The following is a 16,304-nucleotide window of genomic DNA, read 5'->3' as shown; positions in this document are numbered from 1 at the left end:
TGTAAGTAGAGCATGTTTTGGGAGGTAGCAACACACCTGCAAAAGAAAATGCCATTTTTAATCATTTTGATGAGGCTCTTTTAGGTCTTTATTTTTTCATCCAGTTGTGCTATTGATTTGAAGTGATATACTGCCAATATACATTCTCACCTATATTTATTTTTCTTCAGGAAGAAAATCTTAATACATAGATATACTAAGAACTGTGTGAAATGTGTAGTATGCAATAAAGTAATATATGAAGCATCTGTGCATACCAATCTTTGAATACATTCAATGTAAATATTCCAGGCAGAAATTTTACACAGTCTCAAGTTCCATTATCAGCAGAAAATAATTTCTGTCTAGTTTTTTCAGTGTTTTCCCTAAGTGTCTTTCAAGAAGTTACAGAAAAACTATAGGATCAATTAGAGATTTCTTAAAGCCAATGTAATATCGTGTCTGCTTTCAAAATAGTCCAAGCTTAACTAAGTATATACCACATTTCCATTGGAAACAATACACCTGCTGTGTCATAAAAGGAATTTGGTAGGACTCCTTCATTCCCTATTTTTTTCAAATAGTTTATATAGCATTGGCGCAATTGTGTTCTTTGAATGTTTGGTAGAATTCACATGTAAAACCATCAGGTCCTGGAGATTTATTCTTAGGGAGTTGATTAATAGCTTGTTCTATTTCTTTTTCTAAAACGGGACTATTTAAGCAATTTATTTCCTCTTCTATTAATCTGGGAAGCCTATATTTTTGGAGGTAGTCATCCGTTTCACTTAGGTTATCAAATTTATTGGCATAAAGTTGGGCAAAGTAACTCATTTCTCTAATTTCCTCTTCATTGGCGGTAATTTCCCCCTTTTCATTTTTAAGACTAACAATTTGATTTTCCTCTCTCCTTTTTCTAATCAGATTTACCAAAGGTTTATCTATTTTTTTGTTTTTTCATAAAACCCACTCTTAGTTTTATTTATTTGTTCAATAATATTTTTTTTTACTTTCAATATTATTAATTTCTCTTTTTAATTTTAGAATTTCAAGTTTAGTATTTGATTGGGGGTTTTTAATTTTGTCTTTTTCTACTTTTTAAGTTGTAAGCCCAATTCATTGATCTTCTCTTTCTCTATTTTATTTAAGTAAGCCACAAAAGATATAAAATTTCCCCTTATTACCACTTTAGCTGCATCCCACAAATTTTGGTATGATGGCTCATCATTGTCATTATCTTGAGTGAAATTATTAATTGTGTCTATAATTTGATGATTCACCCAGTCATTCTTTAAGATGAGATTAATTAGTTTCCAATTACTTTTTGGTCTATTACCCATAACTTTTTGTTGAATGCAGTTTTTATTGCATTGTGATCTGAAAAGAAAGCATTTACTATTTCTACCTTCCTACATTTAATTTTGAGATCTTTATGTCCTAATATATAGTCAATTTTTATAGGTTCCATTAACTACTGAGAAGAAAGTATATTCCTTTCTGTCACCATTCAATTTTCTCCAAAGATCTATCACACCTAATTTTCCTAATATTTGATATACCTCTTTAATTTCTTTCTTATTTATTTTGTGGTTTGATTTAACTAATTCTGAGAATTTAAGTTTGAGATCTCCCACTATTATAGTTTTCTTGTTTATTTCTTCTTGCAACTCTCTTAACTTCTTCTTTAAGAAGTTAGATGCTATACAACTTGGTGCATATATATTTAGTATCGATATTTTTTCATTGTCTATGCTACCCTTTAGTAAGATATAGTTTCCTTCCTTATCTATTTTGATTAGATCAATTTTTGCTTTTGCTTGATCTGAGATAAGGATGGCTAACCCTGCTTTTTTTTTTACTTCACTTGAAGCATAATAGATTCTGCTCCAGCCTTTTACCTTTACTCTGTATGTATCTCCCTGTTTTAAATGTGTTTCCTGTAAATAAACATATTGTAGAGTTCTGACTTTTCATTCAGACTGTGTTCCACCTCTGCTTAATAGGAGAGTTTATCCCAATCACATTTACAGTTAAAATTACTAATTCTGTATTTCCTGCCATCATATTATCCCCAGATTATGCTTTTTTTTCCCCTTGGCCCACTGAGTCCCTTCCTGAGTTTTAAACTTATGGGCCCCACTTACATCAGCAGCCCTCCCTCGTTAATATCACTCCCTCTTCCTTTTGAATCCCTTGCCCTTCCTTATACCCTTCCCTTATTACTCTTTTCCTTTTCCCTTTTCCTCTTCCCCTTTTAATGAGGTGAGAGAGAATTCTCTGTAAAACAAATATGTCAATTACTTTCTCTTTGAGCCAATTCTGAGGAGAGTCAGATTCACATAAATTTCCTGCCTCTCTCTAACTTCCCTCAGATATGATAGGTTTTCTTTGCTTCTTCATGGGATGTAGTTTCCCTCTTTTTATCTTCCCTTTTCCCTTTTTCTGACACTATCCCCTTTCCATTTCTACTTCCCCTATTTTGTTATATCAGTAAAATAAAATTATACATGTAAGGAAAGTTTTCATCATAGGCCTTGTGTTTAAATTTTCCACTCGTTGCTGAATTCAAAAAGCACAATTGGGAGTTTATACAAATCTTATATAAGAATGGATATTCATTACATTGGAAATTTCCAATGCACCACTCAATGAATGAACATAATGACTATAATATTTCCTTTAATGAAAACACAAGAATGCATGTCCTGGAATGTAAATTGTTCAAAAGAAAACAATATAACTTTAAATATTACATAAGGTTCTGACTATACTTAATATATGGAAAATACAGATTATCAGTCAACTAAGGAATCTTTCTTTCCAAAGGGAAAAACAGGAAGATTATGATTCATCTTCATTGTCTCTAAGGAAAATATATTCTGTTAAGAAACCTTTGATCTAGCTTTAAAAATAAAAAAGAAAATGAAGTGTGCAAGGAGACTTCCATTCCCTCAAACAGGAGAGAGGTGACATCAACACTAAAGTCCTTCAATGTGCAATAAACAATGGGGAAATAAAGCCAATTTATTACTTCTGTTGACTACATGAAACCAACGGAAAACAAACACAATGGCCAACACAATGACATGGAAATGACAAAAACACTTCATGTTTCAGAAGTATGTGTCGGTAAAGTTTCATCAATGGCCTTGTGTTTAAATTTTCCACTCATTCATGAATTCAACTCAATTATTCTTATGCAAGAAACAATGTTTCCCTAAGTTCGAAAAGCCTAATTGGGAGTGCATATAAATTTTATATAAGAATGCATATTCATTACATTGGAAATTTCCAATATACCACACAATGAATGAACATAATTACTACAATCTTTTCTTTTATGAAAACAACACAATCCATGTCCTGGAATGTAGATTGCTCAAAAGAAAATGAGATAACTTGAAATATTACATAAGGTTCTGACTATACTCAATATTCCGCAAATACAGATTATTTATCAACTAAAATAATCTTTTTTTCCAAAAGGAAAAACAAGAAGATTAAAAGGAACCTTCACTGTCTCTAAGGAATACATGTCCTGTTAAGAAACCTTTGATACAGCTTTAAATATAAAGAAGAAAATGCAGTGTGCAAGGAGACTTCCATTCCCACAAAAAAGAGAGAGTTGACATCAATACTAAAGTCGTTTAATGTACAATAAACAATGGGAAAAATGTCCATTTATTACTTCTGTTGATTATGTTAATCCAAAAATAAACAACGACAATGGCCAATATAATGGCATAGAAATGAGAAAAACCACTTGGGTTTGCAGAAGTATGTTTCAGCAATGTTTTCATCAATGGACTTATGTTTAGATTTTCCAGTCGTTGTTGAATTCAACTCCATCATTCTTAAGCAGGAAAAATATGTTTCCCTAAGTTCAAAAAGAGCAATTGGGAGTGCATACAAATCTTATATAAGAATGCATATTCATTACATAGGAAATTTGTAATATACCACAAAATCAAGGAATATAATGACTACAATATTTTGTTTTAGGAAAACATCAGAATCAATGTACTGGAATGTAAATTGCTCAAAAGAAAACAGGATAACTCGAAATATTATATAAGTTTCCGACTATAGTCAGTATTCCGCAAATACAGATTATCAGTCAACTAAAGGAATCTTTCTTTCCAAAGGGAAAAATGGGAAGATTACTCACTATTGCTAAGGAATATATGTACTCTTAAGAAACCTTTGATCCAGCTTTAAATATAAAGAATATAATGAAGTGTTCAAAGAGATTTCCATTCCCTCAAATAGGAGAGAGTTGACATCAATACTAAAGTCCTTCAATGTGTAATAAAAACTGCAAAAACTGTTAATTTATTACTTCTGTTCACTGCATGAAAACAAAACAAAACAAAACAAAACAAAACAAAACAAACAAACAAACAAAAAACAAAGACAATGGAGTATATAATGACATGGAAATGAGAAAAAAAATACTTCATGTTTCAGAAGGATATGTCAGTAAATTATCATCAACGAACTGGTGTATAAATTTTTCAGTTATTCATGAATTCAACTCCATCATTCTTATGCAAGAAATAAGGTTTCCTAAGTTCAAAAATCACAATTGGGAGTGCATACAAATCTTATATAAGAATGTATATTCATTCCATCAGAAATTTCCAACACACCACACAATGAATGAACATAAAGACTACAATATTTTCTTTTATGAAAAGACCAGAATGCATGTCCTGGAATGTAAATTTCTCAAAAGAAAACAATTAACTTGAAATATTATATAAGGTTCGGACTATACTCAATATTCGGCTAATATAGATTATCAATCAACTAAAGGAATCTTTCTTTCCATAGGTAAAAATGGGAATATTATGACGCAACTCTACTATCTCTAAGGAATACATGTCCTGTTAAGAAACCATTGATCCAGCTTTAAATATAAAGAAGATAATGCAGTGTGCAAGGAGACGTTCATTCCCCTAAAATGGAGAGAGTTGACATCAATAGTAAAGTCCTTCACTGTGCAATAAAAAATGGGGAAAACGCCAATTTATTACTTCTATTGACAACATGAAACCAAAGGAATACAAATGCAATGGCCAATATAATGACATGGAAATGAGAAAAAAACACTTCATGTTTCAGAAATATGTGTCGGTAAAGTTTTCATCAATGGAGTTGTGTTTAGATTTTCCAGTAGTTGATGAATTCACCTCGATCATTCTTATGCAAGAAACAATGTTTCACTAAGTTCAAAAAGAGCAATTGGGTGTGCATACAAATGCTATATAAGAATGCATACCCTTTACATCGGGAAATTTCCAATACACCATACCATGAAGGAAAATAATGACTGCAATATTTTTTTTGTCATTTTGATGCAAAGTCCCTATCTCTAATTAATATATGTCCTATTAAGAAACCTTTGACCCAGCTTTAAATATAAAGAAGATAAAGGCAGTGTGCAAGGAGACTTCCATTCCCTCAAACAGGAGAGAGTTGACATCAATACTAAAGTCCTTCAATGTGCAATAAACAATGGGAAAATGTACAGTACATTACTTCTGTTGACTACATGAAACCAAAGGAAAACAAATACAATACCCAATAAAGAGACATGGAAATGACAAAAAAAAATACTTCATGTTTCAGAAGTATATGTTGGGAAAATTTCATCAATGGCCTTGTGAATAAATTTTCCAGTCGTTCATGAATTCAACTCCATCATTCTTATTCAAAAAACAAAGTTCAAAAAGAGCAATTTGAAGTGCATAGAAATCATATGTAAGAATGCATATTCATTACATCAGAAATGTCCAATACACAACACAATGAATGAACATAATGACTACAATATTTTCTTTTATGAAAACACCAGAATGAATGTCCTGGAATTAAATTGCTCAATGGAAAACAAGATAACTTGAAGTATTATATAAAGTTCTGACTGGACTCAATATTTGGCAAATATAGATTATCAGTCAACTAAAGGAATCTTTCTTTCCAAAGGGAAAAATGGGAAGATTATGATGCACCTTCAATATCTCTAGGGAATATATGTCCTGTTAAGAAACCTTTGATACAGCTTTAAATATAAAGAAGAAAATGCAGTGTGCAAGGAGACTTCCATTTCCTCAAACAAGAGAGAGTTGACATCAATACTAAAGTCCTTCAATGTGCAATAAATGATGGGAAAAATGTCCATTTATCACTTCTGTTGACTACATGAAACCAAAGGAAAACAAACACAATGGCCAATATAATGACACTGAAATGAGAAAAACCACTTCAGTTTTCAGAAGCATGTGTCAGGAAAGTTTTCATCACTGGACTTGTGTTTAGATATTCCAGTCGCTGATGAATTCAACTCGATCATTCTTATGCAAGAAACAATGTTTCCCTAAGTTCAAAAAGAGCAATTGAGAGTGCATATAAATCTTGTATGAAAATTCATATTCCTTACATCAGAAATTTCCAATACACCAAACAAAGAAAGAATACAATGACTACAATATTTTGTTTTATGAAAACACCAGAATGCAAGTCCTGGAAAGTAAATTGCTCAAAAGAAAACAAGAAAACTTGAGATACTATATAAGTTTCCGACTATACTCAATATTCGGTAAATGAAGATTATCAGTCAACAAAAGGAAGTTTTCTTTCCATAAGGAAAACTAGGAAGATTATGATGGACCTTCACTATCTCTAAGAAATATATATCCTTTTAAGAATCCTTTCATCCAGCTTTAAATAAAAAGAAGATAATACAGTGTGCAAGGAGATTTCCATTCCCTCCAACAGGATTAAGTTGACATTGACAACAATACTAAAGTACTCCAAAGTGCAATAAACAAGGGTAGAAATGCCAATTTATTTCTTCTGTTGACTACATTAAACCAAAAAAAAAAAAAAAAAAAGACAATGGCCAATATAATGACATGGAAATGAGAAGAGCATTATATAAGAATTTATGCACTCCCAATTGCGTTTTTCTAACTTAGCAAAACATTATTTCTTGCCTAAGAATGATCAAGTTGGAGGAGTTGAAGCCAAGATGGCAAAGAAGATACACATGCATTTCTAAGCTCCCTTCTACCCCCAAAACCACCGAGTTAAATCAGCCTCAAAAATAACACTGGAGTGATAAAAACCACAAGGATTAGAAGCACAATTTATCAGGTGAAGAGAATCTGGAATTTCCACAGAAAAGGTTGGTTCCAATGGGAGGAAAAAAAAAGATCGGCACAGACAGGTTTAGACTAGTTGCTGGCACATTGTGCCAAACAGGCTGGGGAGAATTCTAGGATCAGAGATGCCTCTGAGATAGTGGAATCTGGCATTGACTGATAGCTTTTCTCTGCTTGTAAAACAGAAGATCAGAAAGGAAATCATAACCACTTTAAAATTAAAAAAAAAAAAAAAAACATAAAATATAACAACCCCAAACCAGATGTAGCCTAACATCTATATTGGCAGAGCTGTGCAGTCACCTTCTGATATCTGGGACTTTTCCTTTGGGCAGTTAAGTACCTTCATAGCTGGGGACACAGCCTGGGGCAGCCTCTAATTCACATAGTGCTGGGCTCAGTCTGAAGCAGTGGAATTCTCTCAAGTAGTGAAACTCCAGCAGCAGTGGAACTCACACAGCAGTGGAACCACTGCAACAGCAACTGTGCTTTCCGGGCAGACACTTCTGGTTTGAGCACATGGGCTTTTCCCATCAGCTGCTAGTATCCACTGCCGCACAGGAGGCTTTGGTTGGGGCTTGTGAGGCTTTCACTGTTCAGCTTCAAACCTCAGGGCATTTGCTAGGCCACACAGAGGGTATCCTTCACTGGGCACTCTTCACCACAGCCGTGCTTACCACCTTTTGTTAGGTTCTTACTAAGTGCTAATGAGATAAAGAGATATTAGGTTCTTAGTAAGTGCTAAGTTGGTACTTGACAATTCTCTAGTTCCGGCCTTTACTAGGAGTTTTTACTTGTGAATTCCTGGGGAAGAGATTGCATAATTAGGAGGAGCAAGTTCATTGATTGAAGTAATTTTTTCCCAGAAGCCCTTAGCATTATCCCAAGCCCATTCTCTGGGAGGATAAAGGAGGGAAGTCACTACTCTGGACCAGAGTTGACGGCAACTGTCTGGAGACAACGGCTCTCTAATGGAAGAAGAATCTGTCCAAGAGATTTGAGTTAACACAGCAGATCTCCTCCCAGAGAGCAATCGGCAGCTTCTGGAGACAACAGCACATTACAAATTGGGGCCCAACATGGGGCTCAAACCCACGACCCTGAGATTAAGAGTCTCATGCTCTACCAACTGAGCTAGCCAGACTCATCTGGGGGAGAGGGTGTAAATCTCACACCAGGACGTACCCATATCCACAGCAGGTCTTCAAGGTGAACAGCCTCTTGCATGTTGGAACAACAGCAGCTGAACATGGGTGAGTTGGTCCTGAGAGATAGGCGAGCGCCATAACGAAGGGACAGACAATGGCCTCCTTTGCCCTCAGTTGATCGAAAGGGAGTCAGTTTCATATCCCCGAATCCAGAGTGGTGGAGACAGGCACCATGAGGCATCCACTGAGGTAAAACAACTGATCCCGGAAAAGCTGGTGGGAGGCTAGAACTAGAGAATTGTCAAGTACCGACTTACCACTTAGTAAGAACCTAACAACCTCTGAGTCATTTCAGGGAGGGGGAAGGGAACTCTCTCCCAGAGATCTCTCTTACCCAATCAAAGGATTGCTGCATCCATCCAATCTGGGAGGAAGCTGGTAAGTTTCCTACACAAGGGCAGACCCCCTCATAGAGTGTTAACAATGAGTAAGAAACTGAAGAGAACAATTGACACCTTCTATATAGAGAAAGAGCTGGTATCCAACCCTGAGGAGGCTAACAGCAGACAGTCTCCAGATAACACCCTAAAGAGGAATGATACCTGCCCCCCCATCACATAACTCTCCTAAAAGAGACTATTAAAAAGTTAAGAGAGTTAGAAGAAAAATGGGAAAAGGAAAGAGAAACTATGATAGAGAATTACAACATCCTGAAATTTGAGTTGTAAAAAATAAAGAATTCACAGGAGGTTCAGAGAAAAAAAAATTGTGAATTAGAAAAGCTTAAAAAATAACAGGAAAGTAGGATTTCTGAATTAGAAATGATTAAAAAAATTCCCAAGAAAGTAGGATTTGTGATTTGGAAAAGAAAATAACTCACTAAAAAAAATAAATAAAAAAATAAAAAAAAAGTGAAATGGAAAAAAAATTTAAACAGAGCAAAATAATTCATTTAAAAACTCAATTGGACATATGCAAAAAGAACTAAAAAATGTGAATGAAGAAAATAACTCATTAAAAATAAGGAGTGAAGAAATAGAAATGAATGATTCATCGAGAAACCAAGAACCAGTCAAACAAAACAAACAAACAAACAAAAAAAGCTGGAAAATAACGTCAAATATTTACTGGGGAAATTGATACACCTAGAAAATAGATCTAGGAGTGATAATCTGAGGATCATTGGACTTTCCGAAAATTTTGATGAAAAAAAGAGCCTAGATTCTGTTTTACAGGAAATCATCAAAGAGAACTGTTCAGAGATAATGGAAACAGAAGGGAAAATAGGGAAAATAGGCATTCAAATAATTCATCAAACACCTTCTGAAAAAGACCCTAAAAAAGGAACTCCAAGGAACATTGTGGTTGAGCTGCAGAACTACCAAACTAAAGACAAAATATTGCAAGTAGCTAGGAAAAACAATTCCAATATCAAGGTGCCACAATAAAGGTCACTCAAGATCTGGCTGCCTCCACATTAAAGGATTAAAGGGCATGAAAACTGATATTCAGAAAGGCAAAAGAACAAGAATTGCAACCAAGAATAAACTATCCATCTAAGTTTAGCATTTTCTTCCATGGATGAAGATGGACATTTAATGAAACAGAGGAATTCCATTTGTTTCTAAGAAAAAAAGAAAAAAAATAGAAAAAAATTTGATCTACATCCACATGAATCAACAGAAGCAGAAAAAGGTCAAAAGAACTTTTGATAACTGTATCTTTGTTGTGGATATACAGAAAGTCCACATGGATAATTTGATTTTACTGATATAACATAAAAAAGGGAAGTAGTAAAGGGAAGGGGATAGTATCAGAAAACTGGAAAGGAGAGATAAATAGAGGGAAACTACATCCCAGCAAGAGGAATAGAAAATTTACCACATCTTAGGGAATTCAGAGAGGGGGAGAAATATTGTGTCAATCTTACTCTCATCAGAGTAGGCTCAAAGAGTAAATAATTGACATATTTGTTTATCAGAGAATTCTCTCTCACCTCATTAAAAGGGGGGAGAGGAAAAGGGAAAAGGAAAAGAGGAATAAGGGAAGGGTACAAGAAAGTGGAAGGGACTTAAAAGGAGGGGGGAGGGATACTACAAAGGGAGGGCTGCTCATCACAAGTGGGGACCATAAATTCAATACTGGGAAGGGGTTCAGGGGTGACAAGGGGGAAAAAAGCATAATCAGGGGATAATATGATGACAGGAAATACAGAATTAGTAATTTTAACTGTAAATGTGAATGGGATGAACTCAAACTTTATATTGAGGCAGATAGCAGACTGGATCAAAAGTCAGAACACTACAATATGTTGTTTACATGAAACATATTTTAAAGCAGGGAGATAAATACAGAGTAAAGATAAAAGATTGGAGCAGAATCTATTATGTTCAGGTGAAGCCAACAAAAGCAGGGGTAGCCATCTGTATGTCAGAACAAGCAAAAGCAGAAATTGATCTAATTTTTAATACCATTATCCCTTTTATTCATTTTTTCATATTTTATCCTCCCTCCAATACTCCCTCCTATAGATAACATGCAATCCCATATATATTAAATGTGTTACAGTATAACCTAGGTAAAATATATGTGTGTAAATCCAATTTTCTTGTTGCAAGTTAAGTATTGGATTCCGAAGGTATAAGTAACCTGGGTAGAAAGATAGTAGTACTAATAATTTACATTCAATTCCCAGTGTTCCTAATCTGGGTGTAGCTGTTTCTGTCCATCATTGATCAACTGGAAGTGAGTTGGATCTTCTTTATGTTGAAGATATCCACTTTCATCAGAATATATCTTCATATAGTAATGTTGTTGAAGTGTATAGTGATCTTCTGGTTCTGCTTATTTCTCTCAGCATCAGTTCATGTAAGTTTCTCCAAACCTCTCTGTATTAATCCTGCTGGTCATTTTTTATAGAGCAATAATATTCCGTTATATTCATATACCATAATTTACGCAACCATTCTCCAATTGATGGACAGCCATTCATTTTCCAGTTTCTAGCCAATACAAAAAGAGCTGCCACAAACATTTTGGCACATACAGGTCCCTTTCCCCTCTTTAGTATTTCTTTGGGATATAAGCCCAGTAGTAGCACTGCTGAATCAAAGGATATGCACAGTTTGATAGCTGTTTGAGCATAGTTCCAAATTGCTCTCCAGAATGGCCACATTCTTTCACAACTCCAACAATGCAATAGAGTCCCAGTTTTCCTGCATCCCCTACAGCATTCATCATTATTAGTTCCTGTCATCTTAGCCAATCTGACAGGTGTGTAGTGGTATCTCAGAATTGTTTTATTTGCATTTCTCTGATCAGCAGTGATTTGGAACACTTTTTTTTTAATTAAGCAAACTTTTATTGAAGCATTAAGTTTTGTGGTACAGATTTTAAAAATACATTTTAACTGATTAAAGTCCAACACTATGAAGAGAGAAATTATGACACCAAAACTTCCCCTCTTCTGATCATACTAGATTAATTATCAAAGGCTTGTTTTGATATTTATATAAATGTGTGCATTTTTCAACTAGTTAGAAAGGGATGTTCAGTATATTTTAAAAAAATCAGACCTCAAGCCAACAAATGTCATCATCAAATCTTTTGGGACACTGTTCAAGAACAAAATCCACTTGAATTATTGGTCCTCAAAAATATCAAGCACCAAAAAATATCAGGTACCACATTACTTACAGATCACAGAATCAAATTGACCAAGTTCGTAGAATGCTTCTTCAATGAAGCCGTTAGTCAAACAACATGCTTAAACTAAAAGTCAAAAACAGTGTTCCAACCACTTGATTACTAACCAAGCAGATTTTTTAAAGTTTAGAAACACTAAAAAAAGTGTTTCATTTATAAATAAGGAAGGAACAAAACACCACTGCATCAATCCAGAAAGTTAAAACAAAATTGGAGGATAAGAGGAAAATTAATTGTTGATCTCACAACTGCTAAAATCCCACAGTTATTTGTTGAAAATGAGAACTCTTGAAAGCCTGCATCTACTAGTCATCCATTAAATGACCCATGTTTGAACATGCCTTATTTTTTAAAAATCAATAACATTTTACTTCACTGTCTGTCTAAATAACCTAGACAGTTCTCACTGTGCAGTCATTCACTTGATGCCATCAAATCATGGTTAAAGGAATCACCACGTTAATTAAGAGGAACAGATGAAGTCACAACACTATCAAATACAGCATAATAGTCTCATGCACCACAATATCACAGGACTTTCAGTCACAAGATAAAAAGGCATTATCAATTCTGCTTGGAACAACAAAATTAGGTTAACAGTATATTGTTTACTCACAATTCGGTTGAAATGGCTGCTAAGGAAAAAAGTTATGGTGAATGATCCAAGCTGACCGGAATATCTAGTCTGGTAAATTCCATCTCTTACACTGAATCTCCCTATTAAATTTGTTGATTTAAAAAAAATTAAGTATTTGAAGGTTTGTGGCTATATATTTGGTGCTCTATTAGCTGTGGAGTATTGAAATAGCATAGTTAAGAGCCTTCATAACTCTGTAAATGCATTTTAATCTTACCCCACACTTAACGGAGAAATTCTTGGTGCCCCACTCTTCTCACCTCCTTGCCAATCATACATCCAAAGAGACCACCAAACCCACCTTGACATGAATTTAGATCTGGATGAAGGTTCTCCCCTCCAAAGGTGAAAAGCTAATGTTAAACCTAGTGTAACAGTATATTGCTCATTTTATGAAGGGGAGGTGGAAATCACTGATCTTAAAGAACTAAAGATACAGGGAGCAAAATAAGTTCCAATACTCAATTTTTATAATAAAGTGATAAGTTCTAGTAATCATTAATTTTCTTAAGGTAAAATTTCTAATTTTTCAAGTGCAAAGAAACTTGTGTTTAAAATTAGTCATTAATTTCATTAGAATTAATAGAGAAAAATGTGGTCTAGAAATTAGAAAAAACTGCCCACAAAAAATATCTGGCAGTAATTTGACAGAACAGTCCCAGATGATTTAGGCTGAGGCCAGCACCTAATGAGGAGGAAAGACCTGTCTGTGGGGGATTTTTGGTGATACTTGGAGAAAAATTACACCGTGCATAATCCTAATTGAATTGTTTTTACAAGTGTTGTAAAGTCTCATACAGTAAAAGTTTTTCTCTACATGCACTTCAAGTTCACAACAAGAGTGGCATAGAATAACTAAACACAGAAGAGAGCAGTCATGCAAGATATATAACTCCTTGATATAATAATGCATACAATTCAAAATGATTATACTATGATTACATCTAGGGCTTTCCAAAACTACAAGGTGGTGCGTATGGAAAGCATGGCCCCCTGTATCATTAACTAGGAAAGCTGCCACCACCTTCTATTTGTGTTCTCTTTTTGTGTTTTTTCTTCATTTTTCTTAATCAACTCTGCTGTTGCTGCCGATTCTTAGCAAAACTGGTAAAAATGAAATTGTAATCATTGAACTGAGCAATCTGGCTATCAAGACGTTTAAACCCTTCAATCTTTTGGGCCGAAGAAGACACTGTGCGACATTTAGAACTCTGATTTACAAAGAGGGTGGTCACAAATTTTCCAGGCTTGAAAATTTCCACACTTTCCTGATCAGGTCATCATAAGAGGTCTGACCTATGTTACTTTCAAAGCTAACATAAGAAAATGCTAGTTCTGGAGTGATGTGAATAGTCCAATAAGTTCCATCCGATTTCATTCCATTCATTGAATACCCACAAGGATTGAACATTATAGCATCAATGACAGAACCTGGTATCAGGTCATGAATTCCACTCACATGAGTGACATCATTTGAAGTAACACCATCTTTCATGTAGAACTGGTCCATAACTGCTGGGTCAAGCTCACTCATCAGAATTTCCAGTGTCTATTCTCAGATGATGAAATTGAAACTATATCCACTCATATGAAAGAGTGTTCCAAATCACTACTGATCAGAGAAATGCAAATTAAGACAACTCTGAGATACCACTACACACCTGTCAGATTGGCTAAGATGACAGGAACAAATAATGACAAATGTTGGAGGGGATGTGGGGAAACTGGGACACTAATACATTGCTGGTGGAGTTGTTAAAGAATCCAGCCATTCTGGAGAGCAATTTGGAACTATGCCCAAAAAATTATCAAACTGTGCATACCCTTTGACCCAGCAGTACTACTACTGGGCTTATATCCCAAAGAAACACTAAAGAGCGGAAAGGGACCTGTATGTGCCAAAATGTTTGTGGCAGCTCTTTTTGTTGTAGCTAGAAACTGGAAGATGAATGGATGTCCATCAGTTGGAGAATGGTTGGGTAAATTATGGTATATGAAGGTTATGGAATATTATTGCTCTGTAAGAAATGACCAGCAGGAGGAATACAGAGAGGCTTGGAGAGACTTACATCAACTGATGCTGAGTGAAATGAGCAGAACCAGAAGATCACTGTACACTTCAACAACAACAACAATGTATGAGGATGTATTCTGATGGAAGGGGAAATCTTCAACATAAAGAAGAGCCAACTCACTTCCATTTGATCAATGATGGACAGAGGTAGCTACACCCAGAGAAGAAACACTGGGAAGTGAATGTAAATTGTTAGCACTAATATCTGTCTGCCCAGGTTACATGTACCTTCGGAATCTAATGCTTATTGTGCAACAAGAAAATGGTATTTACACACATGTATTGTATCTAGGTTATATTGTAACACATGTAAAATGTATGGGACTGCCTGTCATCGGGGGGAGGGAGTAGAAGGAGGGGGGGATAATTTGGAAAAATGAATACAAGGGATAATATTATAAAAATATATAATTAAAAAAATTAAAAAAAAAAAAAAAAAAAGAATTTCCAGTGTCTGATCTGGCTGATTAATGACTCTACTCTCTGGAAAATCCAGAGTGTACAAGAACCAGCAATCAGAATACATACGCCCCATATAATATGCTGCTCCATTTGGGAAAATTTCATTAAGGAATTCTACTTCTTCCTGGAAATTCTTGTGTGGGTACTCCTGGTGGGAAGGCTTCATGAAATTCTTATGAGAATAAAAGAAGCTTTGAATTGAGTCAAACCCACTGTACTCCCTAGCAAGCTCCAACAGGGGGACCAGTGCTTGCAGTAAGTACCACATGTCTTCAGAATGAAAAGTCTCTTGGAGACAAACATGCTACTCTCACTGAGTACGTAAGCTTCCTGCTTGTCAGTTTTTGTCACACTTATGATTAAACAATGCACATTCTCCAAAAGTTTGTCCCACTCAAACCTTGGGATGGTGCGGAGATCCCCAGATCCTTTGCCGTCGTCTGGCTGCTGCCGGTAGAACCAAACCTCCAGCAGCTTCTCGGTCCCTTCGAAGAAGTGTGCAGCTTCCATCACTGTGAGACAAGGGAACAACCAACAACCACAGAAAATGAACTAAATTAAATCTCTTCTCCTGCCGCCCCCGCCCCCGCCACCTCCGCCCCTTCAGGTTGTTCCTGCTTACTTCTTTAAAGTTCAGGAGTTTTTTTTTTTTTTTTTTTTTTTTTTTTTTTTTTTTTTTGCTGTTTGTTTGTTTGTTTGTTTGTTTGTTGTTGTTTTGTTTTGCATGTGGTTCTTTTTTTGCTTGTTATAATTTTATATTAACTTTAAAAAAAATTAATAAATTTTTTCCCGGCTTTTTTTTTTTTTTTTTTTTTTTTTTCTCCTCGTGCAAAACTTGAACGTGAGTCTGTGTTGGAAATAGAGGCAGATGCTGTTCAGTCTCTTTTACTCCCCTGGTTCCCCTTACAGAGAAGAGCATAGAGCAAGCGCTAGCTAATGTCACCGGCCATACTGTGTAAGCCGAATTGGAACACTCTTTCGTATGAGTGGATATAGTTTGAATTTCATCATCTAAAAATTGTCTGTTCATATCCTTTGACCATTTATCAATTGGATAATGGTTTGATTTCTTATAAATTAGGTTCACTTCTCTATATATTTTGGAAATGAGGCCTTTATCAGAACCTTTAACT

General features: G+C 35.0%; 1 protein-coding gene across 1 annotated transcript; it reads right to left on the bottom strand.

The window, feature by feature from the left end:
* Positions 1 to 13,650: 13,650 nt before the first annotated feature.
* LOC141545652 (S-adenosylmethionine decarboxylase proenzyme-like) lies at positions 13,651 to 15,742 on the bottom strand. Its single transcript, XM_074272813.1, is given in 4 exon segments — positions 13,651 to 13,899; positions 13,902 to 14,186; positions 15,166 to 15,429; positions 15,432 to 15,742. Coding segments are annotated over 4 exon segments (993 nt in total). The 5' UTR covers positions 15,682 to 15,742; the 3' UTR covers positions 13,651 to 13,705.
* Positions 15,743 to 16,304: the final 562 nt, after the last annotated feature.

Source organism: Sminthopsis crassicaudata, chromosome 6, assembly GCF_048593235.1.
Source record: "Sminthopsis crassicaudata isolate SCR6 chromosome 6, ASM4859323v1, whole genome shotgun sequence".
Taxonomy (NCBI): domain Eukaryota; kingdom Metazoa; phylum Chordata; class Mammalia; order Dasyuromorphia; family Dasyuridae; genus Sminthopsis; species Sminthopsis crassicaudata.
The sequence above is the reverse complement of the archived record's forward strand: the minus strand, read 5'-3'. Positions and strand labels throughout refer to the sequence as shown.